This window comes from Anabrus simplex, chromosome 1 (genome assembly GCF_040414725.1).
Source record: "Anabrus simplex isolate iqAnaSimp1 chromosome 1, ASM4041472v1, whole genome shotgun sequence".
Classification (NCBI taxonomy): domain Eukaryota; kingdom Metazoa; phylum Arthropoda; class Insecta; order Orthoptera; family Tettigoniidae; genus Anabrus; species Anabrus simplex.
The window spans coordinates 442,093,071-442,110,245 of record NC_090265.1 but is presented as its reverse complement, the minus strand read 5'-3'; the positions used below and the strand labels follow the sequence as shown (position 1 = coordinate 442,110,245).

The following is a 17,175-nucleotide window of genomic DNA, read 5'->3' as shown; positions in this document are numbered from 1 at the left end:
AAGTGAACTATTATCTCACACAGTTCTTGACAGGTCATGGATACTTCCGAAAATTTCTTCATAGGCTAGGGCTAGCAACTAGTCCGGTGTGCATATACTGCGGTGATATCGATGACGTATTACATACATTCTTTGTGTGTGTTCGTTGGCTGCCACAAAGAAGATGCTTAGAAGTTATGCAGGGAGAATTGACGCCAGAACGGATCGTGTCAGTAATGCTACGAAGTCAAGAATCTTGGAACCAGGTGGCAGTCTACGTAGAAAATATTCTGCATCAGAAGAAGAAGGACCTGGACGATTACGACAGCCAGTAAAGCAGAAGAAGAAAGATGAAGCACAAGATGCATTAAGCACGACATCCGTCATGAAGTAATGTGAGAGCGGTTTCCTGGGCGGAGATAAACGTTGTGGGAAAAGGGAGTGCGGTTTTTAGTGGGTAAGAATCTCCACACACTTGTTGAGTGCGGACCCTCACAAGCGTCTTATGAAAGATTTTCCACACTTCCTTGCAAAAAAAAAAAAAAAAAAATATTATTATTATTATTATTATTATTATTATTATTATTATTATTATTATTATTATTATTATTATATTATATTTTGCGAATGAGCCCATTAGGACTATGCAAAGTACTTAGAGACAGGCATTTGCCTTTCTTTGTGCCCACACTTCCTTCATTCGTTTGCTGTGTGCTTCTTTTCTCTCTTGAGACCATGTTGTTCCGGTCTTCTTCTTTGGTTTTTCCTCTTGGTCAACTTGCTACTTATGAACTTTGGTTCTGAAGATAACCCGGCTTTGGATGTCTTCAGGTGTAATTCCTGCCAGTTTGAGATCTGTTTTAATTTCGCCAATCCATTTTATTGTGTCCGTTTTGGCTTTACTTCGGTTTTCATAAAATTCAACTATTTGCTTGGTAAGTCTATCTGGGTTCATCCTTTTTATATGTCCAAAGAATCTTAATCTGCGTTTTCTGATGTCGCTGTGAATGTTAGAAAATTGTTTGATTTCCTGTTTCCCTCTAAGGCGGTACTGTTCATCTACGAGTTTTGAGCCTAAAATTTTTCTAATGATCTTGCGTTCCTTTTTCTGAATATTTTCTAGATCAGTTTTCCTGTTCAAAATTAGTGTCTCTGATCCATAGAGGCATTCTGGTTTTATACCTGTATTATAGTGTCTTAGTTTTGCATGCTTGGAGAGACACTTTTTGTTACAGATATTTTGGGTGAGTCTATACGCAGTTTCCATTTTTTGGCATCTAACTTCATTGGCTTTTGTTTCCATTCTCCTGAATTATTTCACCGAGATATTTGAATTGCTGGACCTGTTTTATTTTGCCATATTTTGTCTCCATGAATTTAGGGGCTTCTTTGTTGCAGGTCATGTATTCAGTTTTTTCAAACGATATTTGGAGGCCGACTTTTTCCGCTGTTTCTTTCAGGAGTTCGATCTGGTTTATGGCTGTTGAAACGTCACAAGTTAAGATTGCCAGGCAGTCTACTGCTAATTTACCCCTACCAAGAGTGGTTGGTTGGTCAATCTTGAGGACAGACTTCTGTTTGCGCCATTCCTGTATTACCTTTTCAAGGACGCAGTTGAAGAGTAGTGGAGAGAGCCCATCTCCCTGTCTTAATCCTGTTTTGATCGGAAAAGGGTCTGAGATTTCCCCCAAGAATTTAACCTTAGATTTTGTATCTGTCAATGTCTCTTTTACAATTGCGAGTGTTTTCCGGTCTAGACCCTGTTCTTTTAACTCTTTCCGGTCTAACTGCGAGCATAGCTCGCAGCGGCCGAAATTACGTTCAGGACGCGCTGCGGGCATAGCCCGTAGTAAGGTTTGACAATTCGCTAAAAATCGAGAACGAGCTATGCACGCATTCTGGTGGTTACATAGTGTTTCTTCATGTATTAGTTACGAGAGTATTTAAGCAGATGGCAGTATTATGTGTCAAAGTCAGAGAATTTACGATATTCTTGAACTGCATGCATCAGTAGATGTTGTCACTCAGTGAGCTCTAAAACATGGTTTCTCGCGGCAAACATGTGCTTGACGAAAGTGATATTTTCGATATTTTATGATATATTATAAGTTTATGCGCAAATGAACATATTATTGATATATGAATTCGAAACAACTTCTTGCATTTCATTATGATTGGTGATCGTTTTACAGCCTAGCGCATGTTCCCGCACATTTCATATTTGCGTGAATACGTAAGATTGTCTATATATTAGTAAAGTTGTCTGTTTATAAGACTTATTTTCTCTTTCTCAGAAGTATTTTGTGGTAAATGGAACAATAATTTTACATTTGAGTAAGTTTTAACAAAATTTATCAATTAAAATACAATTTCGTAAGAGCTCCCATTTTCGTTATTGTAATTATTACTATTATTATTATTATTATTGAAAAATAATTGTTTTTATATCGTACTTATTATTGTTGTTTTGTAATTGCAATGCACATTTTATATTAGCGATATAGGGTAAATATAACTGTATTTCAGAAAACTGTACTTGCTTAGTTATCCGTCAGACTTTTCTTCCATTCGCAAAACATGGTATAATATATAAACAATTTTAAAATCTCAAGTGATAGTTGACATGATACAAAGAGCGCTTTTGAAAATTAGATTCTCAAACAAGCACAAAGAAAAAAGAATCATGCCAATATCTACTACAGGTACAAAGATATAATGTTTTAAAGATCCTTAAAAATGTTCAGTCCAGAACGTTTGTTAGGGATATTAAGGCCCAGACTGGAATGGGTTAATATCTGAAACAGTGATTGACGATCAACTGAATCATAGGCCTTTTTGAAATCAACAAAAGTACAAACTACATTTTTGCTACAAATTCTCTGATGCCTTAGGATTAACTTTAGGTTCAAAATTTGCTCTGGACATGAACGGCCTGGTCTGAAACCTGCTTGATATTCTCCAATTTTTTGTTCTAGTTGCTGTTGGGCTCTATCGAGAAGGCACTGAGGTAAAATTTTGTAGGCAACAGATACCAATGAGATTCCCCTGTAGTTATTTACGTCTGTTCTGTCTCCTTTCTTATGTAAAGGATGTATTATTATTATTATTATTATTATTATTATTATTATTATTATTATTATTATTATTATTATGCAATCAAAAAAAGTAAAGCCGATAAATGGTGGGCACTGGCTAAGGAAGTAGAAGATGATCCATGGGGACAAGGTTATAAGATTGTAATGAAGAAACTCGGGACATTTTCAACCCCGAGTGCGGATCCGCAAACAATTAAACAAATTGTGGATACACTATTCCCAGACCATCCAGAGAGGATTGACTGTGATGACGAAAAAGAACTGGATGATATACCCCTCTTCACTGTAGAAGAGCTGAATAGAGCTATTAGCTCTCTTAGAAACAAGAAAACTCCAGGACCAGATGGTATACCTACAGAAGTGTTAAAGATAATAGCAGAACTATGTCCAGAACTGTTGCTGAATATGTACAATCATTGCCTGCAAATGGGTGTTTTTAGTCCCCGATGGAAAATGGCTCGTTTGGTTCTGATCAGCAAAGGAAAACTTGGCGGTTATAGACCTTTGTGTATGCTGGACACAGCCGGAAAAGGCCTGGAGAAACTTCTGCAGCCCAGAATCCTCTCAGCAGTTCAACTAGCAGGGGATCTATCTGTTTGCCAACATGGATTTCGGAGAGGACACTCGACGCTAGATGCAGTGTGGGAGGTGGTGAATACAGCAGAAAGGGCACAAATGGGCAACCATCATTCCCGTAAATTGACACTTCTTGTGACCCTGGATGTGAAGAATGCCTTCAATTCGGCAAGATGGAGCGACATGTTGGTAGCTCTTGAGGAAACTTTCAAGCTACCACAATATCTTATGCGCATAATGAGAGATTACTTCAAAGATCGCACTCTGTTGTATGATACGGAAGATGGAGAAAAGACAAAACGCCTGACGGCTGGTGCAGCGCAGGGATCGATCCTCGGTCCAGATCTTTGGAACATAATGTATGATGGCTTGTTACGTTTGGAGATGCCAAAGGACACGAAGCTTGTGGGCTACGCTGATGATGTGGCCGCCTTGATAGTAGTTCGTAATGTTGAAATGGCTCAAATCAAACTGAACTAGGTGATGCGGAGCATAAAAGAATGGATGATGAACCACAGTCTAACATAAGCCGAACACAAAACGGAGATAGTTCTTCTGACGAGGCAAAGGATCGAAACTCTTGTACCAATGACTGTTGGAGAGTTAGTGATTGAAACATCTGCGAGCACAAAATATCTAGGAGTGACACTTGACTCCAAGCTCACATTCTGGAATCATATTCAGAGAGCGACAGACAAGGCAGTAAAATACATGACTGCACTTAGCAGACTAATGGGAAATATTAAAGGTCCGAAATCCAGCAAACGACGTCTTCTCATGTCGGTTCAGTCAGTGCTCCTATATGGCTCTGAAATCTGGGCTGAATCCTTGAGATTCGCTTGGTATCGGAGAAGGATAGCGGCCGTACAACGGAGAGCGTCTTTACGTATTGCATGTGCATACCGCACGGTCTCCGAACCTGCAATCCTCACGGTGGCAGCAATAGCCCCAATAGACCTACTTGCATTGGAGCGACATGAAATCTGGCGAATCCAAGGAGAGCTGGGAAAGAAATGTGCAAAGAAGCGTGCCTTCAGTCAACGGATGAGGCAATGGCAACTCAGATGGGAAAGTGACCCTCGAGGCAAATGGACCAAGTGACTGATACCACGCTTGGATATCTGGGTTGAAAGGGCCCATGGTGAAGTAAATTACTACCTAACGCGGCTTCTAACAGGGCATGGATATTTCCGGAAATTCCTGCATAAAGTGGGCAGAGTGAATGACGCAGCATGCATATACTGTGATGACATTGACGACGTATTTCACACCTTTTTTGTATGCGGCCATTGGACGATTCAGAGAAGATGTGTGGAAACTGAACTAGGAGAATTGACAGCAGTTAATATTATTTCGGTGATGCTGCGAAACCAGGAATCCTGGGATCGCGTGGCAGTGTACGTGGAGAATGTCCTTCGTCAGAAGAAGAAGGATTTGGAAGCATACGAACGTTCGTAAAGCAGAAATGAAGAAAGAAGACGTCTGAAAGACAAAGCACGATATCACCCTGAAGTAATGCGAGAGCGGTTCCGTGGTGATGATACACATCGTGGGAAAAGGGTGTGTGGTTTTTAGTGGGTGAGAATCCCACACACTTGTGGAGTGCGGACCCTTCACAAGTGTCTTTTGAAGATTTTCCACAATCCCTCGTTAAAAAAATTATTATTATTATTATTATTATTATTATTATTATTATTATTATTATTATTATTATTATTATTATTATTATTATTATTATTATTATTATTATTATTATTATTATTATTATTATTATTATTCCTGGCACTACTTTATTTTTCTACTTCTTACTGAGAGTCCCAAGATTTGATTCCTGGCCAGGTCAGATTTTTTTTACAGGATCTCAGGGCTGGTTCAAGGTTCACTCAGCTTACATGAGAAGAACTGAGCAGCTAACTGATGGAGAGATAGCAGCCCTGATGTAGAAAGCCAAGAAATAATGGCTGAGAAGATTGATCGTGCTAAATTTCTGTCACATCATCATCCTATGACAGCAATAAGAGTTGCCGTCTGAGCTAAGTTTTGCTTTTCAGATTCATCAGAAGGGCAAGCTTCAACACTCACTGAGGAACCATCTTTACAGATCTTTAGGCTTGATGTGGGAAGTGCAGGATAAGAAGGAAGCTGGGTAACCGCAGGAATAGGAAAGAGACAAAAACATAAAGATAGTATAGGTGGTAACATACCAGGAACAAAGGACAATGCCAAAGGAGAAAAGGAACTCAACAGGTCAATGTCATTACTTATAAAACTGAACACTGTCTCTTACCCAATACAAAATTTCTAAGCAAATTATTTACCATCAAATGTAGAAATAAAGGAAGCTAATGCCAAAATGGTGAGGAGGATCAGAACACGTCCATGATTAGGCCTAGCCTTGAAACTAGTCTTAAGAACATCTATAATATAGTGCCACTGAAACAGGTCATGTCCAAGGCAGCAGGAAGGGTGAACTGCCTAAAATAGAAAAAAAAAAAAGACAAATAAAATTAAATAAAAAAGCAACACAATCAATCATATTGGTACTACATTTTAAAGGTTTAACTGTGAAGTGAGATCTGGCTAAAAAACACTTTCTAGAGAAAATGATTGAATATATAGCATGAAAGAGAGAACCATTAAAATACTGAAACAAATATAGTATAATGATCTGCATGGAGTGGAATGGGAAATATATACTTACATTAAAGGGAATTCAAAATATCGATGCAATAAAATGTTCAGTAAAGAGGTGTATTGAATGATGCAACAAAGTATTTGAGAAACTAAGAGGAATATCATGCATTCTACAAATAAGTTGTAGAATTGTAAGATTACATCATGCTTAACTAAAATTAAGATAATTCAATTTAATAATGGAAGACATTATTTAAGAAACAGTTAGAAAAATAACAAGATCACCTTGTCAAGTAGCTAGAGTTTCAAATTTGGACACCAAAATAAAACTTAAATACTATGTAAATGCTCAGATAAGAAAGCTAGCAGGAGCAAAATATATACACTTATAGGGAAACAGATGGAGAGAAGTGATTTATCACATAAGAATGCGTGTACAGAGTAGGCCTAAAAAGATGGATCCAAAATTTTCGGCTGAAGGCTTTGTCTATGGAGGACAGAATAAGGAATTTATGACCCATGTCTTTCTTTTGTGGGTTGGGTTGAGTGGCTCAGACAGTTGAGGCGCTGGCTTTCTGACCCCAACTTGGCAGGTTTGATCCTGGCTCGGTCCAGTGATATTTGAAGGTGCTTAAATACATCAGTCTCATGTCAGTAGATTTACTGGCATGTAAAAGAACTCCTGCACAACTAAACTCCAGCACCTCGGCGTCTCCGAAAACTGTAAAAGTAGTTACCTGATAACATTATTACTATATTTATTTTGTATGTACTCTATCCACGCATGCTTACACAGTAAGTCACTGCTCTCCATCTGTTTTAAATACTATGTAACATAACTCCAAGGAACTCACTGGCCTAGCCACTAAACTCACAACTTGAGTATCCTGGGTTAAAATCCCAGAGACTTCGAAGGTGATTTTCTCTAGAACCAGCACATAGTGATAGGATGGACATCCAATTTTAAACCTGCAGGAAGATCAAAAATTGAGGCTGAATATCCTGTTGGCCCTGTAGAAATCTGGGATGGTGGCATTGAAAGAAAATAATATGAAATTTATCTTCCTCACCCCACCAGATTCTATTCATACAATCTTCTTCTATCTGCTATGTTTTAAACTGAACATTTATATTCTCTAGATAATGCAGAGAGAGAGAGAGAGAGAGAGAGAGAGAGAGAGAGAGAGAAAGAGAAAGATTTAATACAATATTTAAAAAGAGATGAGAATCTAATTGTGATGGGAGACTGGAATACAGTGGTAGGCCAAGGAAGAGAAAGCAATGTGGTAGGAGAATTGGGACTGGAACAAAGGAATGAAAGTTGAAGTCAATTGGATGAATTGTGCACCGATCATAATCTAGTCCTTACTAATACTTGGTTCAAACACCGCAAATAATGGCTGTATATTATGTGGATAAGACCTGGAAACATTAGAAGGTATCAAATAGACTTCATTATGATTAGGCAGAGATTCAGAAACCAGGTGTTGGATTGCAAGACCTTCCCAGGAGCAGACATGGACTTTAACCACGATTTGGTGGTCATGAAATTCATTTATTTGACTTTAACAGTGGCGAAGTTAGGGCTTGTGGCCCTCTCTTACATTTAACCACATAAATTACAATTTAATACATATACAAAAGAGACATACTAATCTAATGTCATCTGAAGTTGAAGAAATTGATGAAAGGAAGGAATGCGAGAAGATGGGATCTACATACCCTACTGCTTATTAATTTCACTACATCTAATTCCCTGTAGATACAGATATGGTATAGTACCATGGTTACGCAAAGGAATAGTACAACACTTGTAAACATGTCAGGTTTATGTGTTTGTTTTCATCTAGATGCAATATTACCCCAGAAGAATGTTGTGTACATAAACAATAGATACCTGAACTGGTATGTTTGTTTACCTAGTTGACGAATGAAGGCCATTCGATGCACTTCTGTTGTTCCCTGTAGTGTCCGCAGTACACGTCAAGTATTGCTAAGATACGTATTATCTGGTTCCTGCATTTCAGTTCCTTAGTGACAGTTGACAGTGTGCACATCGTTATTATGCCTTCAAGAGTGGAGATATCCATAGAAAAATGTGCAACAATTGTAGCAATCAGACAAGCAGGTTTATCAATTTGCCAAATGGCAAAACAATGTAGCATGTCTATAGTGGTAGTGAAATACACCCTTCGCCACCAGATGACAACAGAGGCAATAAGAACAGACCATGACCAGGATAAACTCGTAAAACAACTAAAAGTGATGATAAATTCATCCGAATTACTAGTAAGAGAAATAGGTTCAAAAACAGCACCACAAATTTGGACAGAATTGATAGAATGATCAAGAAACAAATATCTGTTGCAACAGTAAAAACGAGACTGATTGAAGCCTGTTTGAAAAGATGTGTGGCAGCAAGGAAACCCCTTCTGAAGCACTTAAATAAAAAGAAGAGACACAAATGGGCTAGAAAACATCATAATTGGACACACGAAGAGTGGAAGAAAGTGTTATTCATAGATGAAGCTAAGTTCAAAATTTTTGGAACAAGAAGGAGCATATTTATTCGCCGATGTGAAGGGGAAAAGGTGGTCCAACAGTGCGCTCTACCTACAGTTAAACACGGTGGGGCTTCTATTATGGTTTGTGGATGTTTTGCAGGAGATAGAGTTGGAGACATCGTGAAAAGAGACGGATGTATGGATCAGAAGGACTACCGCCGCATACTTCAGTATCATACAATACCATGTGGATTACGCTTAACAGGAAAAGGGTTCACCTTTCAACAGGATAATGACTCAAAACATCGGTCAGCATTCTGTAAGAAGTACATTACATGAAATGAAAAACAGCAGAAAGTATTGAAAAATATAGTCTGGCCATCCCAAAGTCTGAATTGTAATCCCATTGAAATGTTCTGGGATGAAGTGGACAGACATATCAGGGAAGTTCATACATCCAGCAAGGAACATCTCTGGAATGTTGCTAACGGTATGTGGAACCATCTAGACTCAAAATACCTTCAAAAACTGACTGACCATATGCCTTGAATTTGTGAGGCAGTCATTAAATCCAAGGAAGGACACTTTGATGAAAGTAAAATATAATCATTCTGTTTGTAGTATATATGTTTATATAATTATATTTTTGGAGAAATAAATTTTGTTTTGTGTTCATATCTGAAATACCAGATAACATTCATGGTGTATTGAAATTAATGAGTGATAGGGTAAGCTGAAGGAAAAGAGTGTGAGGGATTGTTTCAAGGATCATGTTACACAAGGTCTAAATGAAATGACTGAAGAAAACATCACTGATGAACAGTGGACAGTCATGAAGAATAAGATTAGTAAGGCTGCTGAAGAAAGGTTAGTTTGGAAGTTTCATGTTTAGTCTTTGGTTTTTCATATCTTTCAGAAACAAGTGATCATTAATTACTGTGTTATTGTATCATTTTGTACATATCAATTTTACATAAAGGAGTGGATTGATGAAACAATTTGGTATTGTTAATTTCCATGCATTTTGGTGACCCTGATATGATAGATGCGTGATGTTACAGCATCCAGATTAATGTGTTATCAGCAGTTAAAGTAAAATGGACCATCTTGTGACCAAGAGAAAACCAGTTAGGATGCTATTTACAAAAAGTTACAATCAGTTGATAGAAGAATTATCGAGTGTTGTCATAAAAACGAAGTGAAATTGAAGTGTAGACTATTGTGAATAATCAGATATCTGAGTTACTTCTTGACAATTTCGCTGACAGCTATGAATGTGAATATGTACGAAGGTATTGAAGAACATCGAGAAAAAATGGACAAGGCATGCATTTAAGTTGAAACTTTTTTAGCCAAATAAGAAATCAAGACTCAGCAGCAGGAATGTCTCGTACACTCTCTACTAGTTGTAACAGTTTCAAATTGCCTTAAATAGAGTTGAAAACATTTGGAGGAGAAGTGAAAAAATGGTTAAGTTTCTGCAGTTGATTTAAAAGGATTCATAGAAATGAAGAGTTAGGTAACAAGGTGAAGTTTCAGTACTTAATACAGTCAAACGTAAAAGGTAGTAAACTCAGGAAAGTAGTGGACAGCTTCCTGCCATTGCAGAAAATTACAAAAAAACTACTGATTGTCTAAGAACTAGATTTGGAAGGGATGCGTTACTGACCACGTTTTACATCAGAGAATTAATAGGGTTGGTTGTAAAAAACAATGTACATCAAAGGTTTAAAGTAATTACACCTCAGTAGTAGTAGTAGTAGTAGTAGTAGTAGTAGTAGTAGTAGTAGTGGTAGTGGTGGTGGTAGTAGTAGTAGTAGTAGTAGTAGTAGTAGTAGTAGTAGTAGTAGTAGTAGTAGTAGTAGTAGTAGTAGTAGTAGTAGTAGTAGTAGTAGTAGTAGTGGAAAGAATTGCAATCACCACAGCAAGTTTTAATGATAAGGGGAACTATCCTACATTACGAGAGCCCGGATGGCAACAGAGCAGGCCCAGTGTGTTGCCTACAACTAGTAGTAGTAGTTGTTGTTTAGAATTCTATCTAAGGGCAATGGAATCTATTGGTGTGACAACCAAAAAGTATGCAGCAATGTTATTTCCTTTAATGGAATCCTGCATACCAGAGGACACTTCCCAAGTGCAGTTGAAAAGTGTGGCGGCTAAAGTACTAATACAGAATCAGAGCAATAGTTACGAGTTAGTTACAACAGCTGTTACTGTTCTTGAAGAGTGACGTAGATGGAGGGGAAAGAATTGCAATCACCAAAGCAAGTTTTAAAGACAACGGGAACTATCCTACATTAAGAGAGGCTGGATGGAAACAGAGTAGGCACAGTGTGTTGCCTACAACTAATGATTTGTTTTCCGCTGTAAGTCCAAAACAGTCAACATAAATGCAACTAGTGTGAAAATTTTTATGGTAGTAAAGACTGTTTCTTGCTCATGACATGACTAAAAGAAAAGGAAAATATGGAAAAATAAGAGGACTTGCTTCATTTGCTATAATTTACACAAAGAGTTAAAGATTGTAAGTTAAAAGTGAAGTGTATCATATGTCCAAAAAAAAAAAAAAACACTTTTGTATAATTTATCCTGATTTTGAACATTTAAAAAACAGCAGTGTCCAGTGAACAACAGCAAACTAATGAAAAAGATATTTTCAAGTATTTATGCATCAAATCATTGTTAATCGCAAGAAGTTCTACTTCAGACTTAGAGAGGCAATGGTATTGGACATATTGTTTAATAGACAGCAGATCACAACAATCCTATATTCTAAAGAAAATCACTGATGGAACGTGGTGTACATCTTTGGGAAAAGAAATTTTGGTTCATGCGTTATTTGGGGGGAGCTAGGTTGTAACCTTACAAAAGTATGAATCCCAGATTTGTTAGGTTAGGAAATTTTGTAAATTAATTTTTTGTAAAGTAGTGAAAATCATGTGATTTTATTAAGTTAATATGTAAGAATATAGTATCATAAGAATGGTTTATAGTTAGGAAATAAGGGCACATGTATATTATTGTATTTTGTACAACTTTTTAACTTTGGGTAAAAATCTGTATATGTAGAATGGTAGCAGAGATTGTTCAAGATTGTGTAACATAGTGCACCTTAATCTAAAGAAAACCATTGATGGAATGTAGTATACATCTTTGGGAAAGGAAACCTTGGTTCATGCATTGTTTGGGAGAGCTTGATCAACTGAAGTAGTCCAAGACTGTTATAAAGTATAAGTAAAAAATCTTACAAGATCTTATTCCAGCAAGATTTCTGTGCTTGATCAGAAAATCTTTTGCAGTACAGTACCCAGACTTTCTAATGGATCTTGGGTGGAAGAATTAAAGATTAATTACATACAGGGAAGGGATCTCCTGAAATTGAGATGCTGATAGGTGCAGATTTTCTTGGTAACATAATCACAGAAAACACCTTCAAACTCCAATGTGGCCTGTTTGCAATGGAAACATTTCTTGGTTGGACAGTGATAGGATAGGCTCAGAAGGAAACACGTGATGGCTACAATGGTACAATAATTTCACTTTTCACTTAGTCAAGAAATATAGCAGACTTATGGAAATTAGAGACATTTGAATTACTGATCTCTGTGCAAAAAAAATGACCAAGAGATGGAATTAGTTGTGAAGGAACAGTTTTAGAAGACACTAGAAATTACACCACCTTCAGGAAGATATGAAGTCAGTCTTCCCTGGCTAACAGACTCTGAGGATTTGAAAACCAATTAGGAAAATGTGGCAAAGAGACAACTCTCTAGAACCTTAAAACTCAATAGTGGGAAAATAATTGAGGATAGTGACACTGTAATAGAAGAATGGTGTAAACAAGAAATCATTGAGCCTCTTGGACGAAGAGGAGGAGGAGGAGGAGGAGGAGGAGGAGGAGGAGGAGGAGATTATCTGCCCCATACAGCTGTGTTCAGAGTTTACAAATAAGGTGAGGTCACTGTTTGATGTATTGTGTCATATAAAAGGATCACCTTTCTCATAATGACTGTTTGACAAAAGGTCCAATTTTTTGGAAATAATACCAAGGGATCTATTAAGATACAGAGAAAAGAAGATTGGAATAGTATCTGATATTAAACAAGCTTTCTTGCAGATGCTTTTTAAGGAGTAAGACTGTTATTTTCTGAAATTTCTATGGTGGAAGGACTAGCTCCATCAGGTCATGTTTGGGGCGACCTGCAGACCATTCTTGCTCAGTGTGGTTATTAATTATCACCCTGACAAATCTCAACATCCTTTCCAGGCATTCAGCTTGCAAGTTAAGAAAGACATTTTATGTCATTAATTGCATCACTTCACTAGACTCTGAAGAGGAATTAAAGTAGTTCACAAGCCATGCAACTAATGCAAGAGGCAAAAATTCTACTAAGAGGATAGGAAAAGCTGTCTGCTCATGGAGCCAGAACCTACAGAGATTACATCAGTTCTTGGACTGCTTTGGGACAAATCTGAAGATGTGTTATACTGCAAACTAGACAATGTATCAGCATCCAAAGAAAAATTAACAAGGAGTATTCTTCTTGCAGTAGTTCAGCAAGTTCAACAAGGCAAGATAAGGATGGGATAAGGAAATATTGTTGTTTGCAGATGACTTAGTGATGTGGGAAGTCAAGAAGTGCAAATCCCACTAGAGGCTTTAAATGACAACATTGAGAAATATGGTACGAAAATCAGTGTGAAGAAAAGCATAAGAGTGGTGATGACAAGAGGAGAAAGAGAAGGAAAAGGCATCATTAGTATCAGGGGTCAAAACCTTGGGGTTGTTAAATATTTAAAATTTTTGGATTTTTTTTTTTTTTTTTTTTTTTTGAAGTTGCTTTACGTTGCACCAACACAGAGAGGTCTTATGGCGACGATGGGACAGGAAAGGGCTAGGAGTGGGAAGGAAGCATCCGTGGCCTTAATTAAGGTACAGCCCCAGCATTTGCCTGGTGTGAAAATGGGAAACCACGGAAAACCATCTTCAGGGCTGCCGACAGTGGGGTTCGAACCCACTATCTCCTGAATACTGGACACTGGCCGCACTTAAGCGACTGCAGCTATCGAGCTCGGTCAAATATTTGGGAAGTGAAATAATGCAAGATGCAAGGTTGGCTAAGGAGATCAGCAGAAGGGTAAAATCGGGAAATACGCTCTACCAGAATGTAAGGAATCTTGTAATGATACAGGAGTTGGATCCCTAATTATAAAAAGAATAATTTGCTATAATAGTCATGTTATGGTTAAGAATTATATTAAATTTAATTTATTAGTTTAAGATTTGATATACAGTTATGATGTAGTTACCCCACCTGGTGGCCATGATTGTTAAGGCATTGAAGTCTAAACGGTCTGACACCAAGACCCGTTGGTCGAAAAAAATTTCACCATCAGAATGCTGGCCGGCAGGGTAGGGGAGGTGGTGGTATACAATTTCTAGTCACTAGATTGCGTGCCAAAAGCATGGATTAAATTCCAAACCTCCCTACAGTGCTCATATGGAGTGAGGGCATATGACACTGTTGATGGAGATTCGTCCATCAGATGGAGGCATTAAGCCTTGAGCAGACTCCTTGGTGCTATTCGACAGGAGTAGGCTATGTGCCAGCACTGGGTTTCACACTCTCCCTTCCTACTATCATGTATATCACGTCATTCATTTCATCTCATTATCTCTCCCCCTATGAGCGGGAGTAATAGAATAACACTATCAGTATCCCCTGCCTGTCGTAAGAGGCGACTAAAGGGGGCCCAAGGGGCTCTGAACTTTAGAGCATGTTTGGTGACCACGGGGCCCTTAGCTGAGTTCTGGCTTTGCTTCCACTTACTTGTGCCAGGCTCCTCACTTTCGTCTATTCTATCTCACCTTCCTTGGTCAACTCGGGTTCTTTTCCAACCCCAATGGTATTAGGTTTGTGAATCCTAGGGAGTCTTCAATTTTCACACCCTTCGTGGCCCTTGTCTTTCTTTGGCCACTACCTTAATTTTTTAAAGTGTCGGATCTCTTCCATTTTTTCTCTCTGATTAGTGTTATACAGATGATGATTGCCTAGTTGTACTTCCTCTTAAAACAATAATCACCACCACCACCTCTCATTAACTCCTCCGATGAGGTGACATCAGGAACGGCATCCAGTCATAAAAACCTGCCATGACAGATTCATCTCACCGCATACCCAACCCCATGGGAAACGGGACAAGGGTTAAACAAACATACAGTTATGATGTAGTTACTGGTATATGGTACGGGTGTCATCATAGATGTCAACACCAAAATTTAAAATTCATCGGTTGCCAATTACGACCACCCCATCATCAAGTCAGTCACCACTCCTCATACCACAAAGATAAACAGTGCAAGAGACACAACTCTCATTAAGACCACCTCAGTACAACAAGCAACTCAAACTCCGTTTTACAGGCGATGGTTACAAATCTGATAAGGAAGGTCCCAAATTCATTTTCCATATCACCGTACATTTCACATTCCTCAGCACTACGAAAAATAATTATACATACTAAAATTTTACAATATGAAGCATTTGTAATACTGTGTTCAAAGTTCTCATCTGAAAGGATGTCACAGGACCTCAATATCTTGTACAAATGTTCCAGAATTCTTTGTTTATTTTACTTGTTAAAAATACTCCTAGAATCCTCCTTCTTCTTCTTCTTCTTCTTCTTCTTCTTTTTTTTTTTTTTTTTACAAGCGAATGGACCACTAAGGATCACGCTACAACTTCATTTCTTTCTCTTCGTGTGGAGTTTTCTCTGTGTCCAATACTCCTTCATGCGTTTGCTGGCCTGCTTCCGTTGTTCATCTGTCCAGGCTCTTCCGGTCTTCCTAGATCTTCCTGCGGCTTGAACACCTTCCAAATTCTTCAGTGTGTTCCTAAACGCATTCCTTTCTAACAGCTGGTCTTCCAAGATGCTCAACCTTTCCATATCCTTCTTCGTTTCCTTAATCCATGCTGTAGTGGTCTTTTTTCTCCAGAAGTAATCAAATATCTGTTTGGTAAGTCTGTTTGCGTTCATTCTGTACAAGAAACACCAGCCTCCTTTTCTTCATGGTCTCTGAGATTCTTTCCACCTTCTGGTAAACTTCGTTGTTACTCCGAAGTTTCCATCCGCTTTCAGTTTGGACAGCTCCCATAATTTTTCTGAGGATTCTTCTTTCTAGGACTTCTAGCTTCTCCAGCTTGTAGTTCATGGACAGGCATTCACTGACATACAGGCATTCTGTTTTGACCACGGTGTTGTAATGTTTTAATTTGGAATTCCAAGATAAGCACTTCTCATTGTAGATGTTTTTTGTCAAGCCATAAGCTCTCTCCATTTTTGAGATCCGATCTTCCACTGCAGCTTTTTCTAGTCCATTCTTCTTCTTCTTCTTCTTCTTCTTCTTATTATTATTATTATTATTATTATTATTATTATTATTATTATTATTATTATTATTATTATTATTATTATTATTATTATTATTCCCATGTATTGTGTAAATACTTCAGCAATGATATGTTGTTGAGATATTTACATTTCAATATACTGCAATAGTCCAGACCTTTTTATATGGTACAATGATTTATTTTCAATTTCAATTCATCTGGCACACTTATATATCAAACCTACATCTTAAATCAGGTAATCATACTCTGAAATCTCTACCGAAGTTTTTTTCTTTTCTGTAAATCCCTCTTAAGCTCTTAATCTCATGCAATTAACATACGTTCATCATATAACATTATGATATGGGTTGTAGATGTTATTTTCTAAAGAGGGTTACAATCTGGTGTGGAACAGAGACGTTTCTATGAAACGTAAACAGATAATGTACAAGATGTACAATACCCCTATATTAACGTATGCATCAGAGATGTGGACTTTGACAGCAAAATGAGAGTAAAATTCCGGCCAGTGATAGGAAGTTCCTGAGGGGTATGGCAGGGAAGACAAGGAGAGAGAGAGTAAGAAATGCTATCGTTACTTTAGCCCTGGAGACAAGGATAAAAGAAGTGATGTTTGAGGTCATAGGAATTGATCTGGCTGGACCTTTAAATTTAAGATTTGGGCAAAAGGCATGGGTGTTGTCAGTTACCTGTGCTTGTTTATAGGGCCCGTTCATTTGGAACTGTCTGCTAATGACTTTGTAGTGGGCTTTTGCAGATTTGTATCACAGTGTGGGAGACCAAAAACAGTGTGCAGTGACAGTGGCATAAATTTTGTTGGAACATGGAACAAGTGAGTGTGATCAAAGAGAATCTTCTGTGTTGAGAATTCAATGGACGCTCAGCCCATCATCAGCACCTTGGTGGGGTGGTTGGTGGAAGCGGTTGATACAATGTTAAAGTCATTATTATGCTATGTTCTAGGCAATTTTATTG

The 17,175-nt window shown here is 37.9% G+C and overlaps 1 protein-coding gene across 4 annotated transcripts in view; it reads right to left on the bottom strand.

Annotated features, from left to right (window-relative positions):
- Positions 1–17,175, bottom strand: part of LOC136856926 (probable peptidoglycan muropeptide transporter SLC46) — a 221,821-nt gene that overhangs the window by 110,279 nt on the left and 94,367 nt on the right. For all 4 annotated transcript variants that reach the window (XR_010858474.2, XR_010858475.2, XM_067135184.2 and 1 more), the window contains exon 5: positions 5,969–6,125. Coding sequence is in view for 2 of the 4 variants with exons in the window: in XM_067135184.2 (XP_066991285.2) it covers positions 5,969–6,125 (157 nt within the window). In the remaining 2 variants the exon portion in view is untranslated. The remainder of the gene's footprint in view (positions 1–5,968; positions 6,126–17,175) is intronic.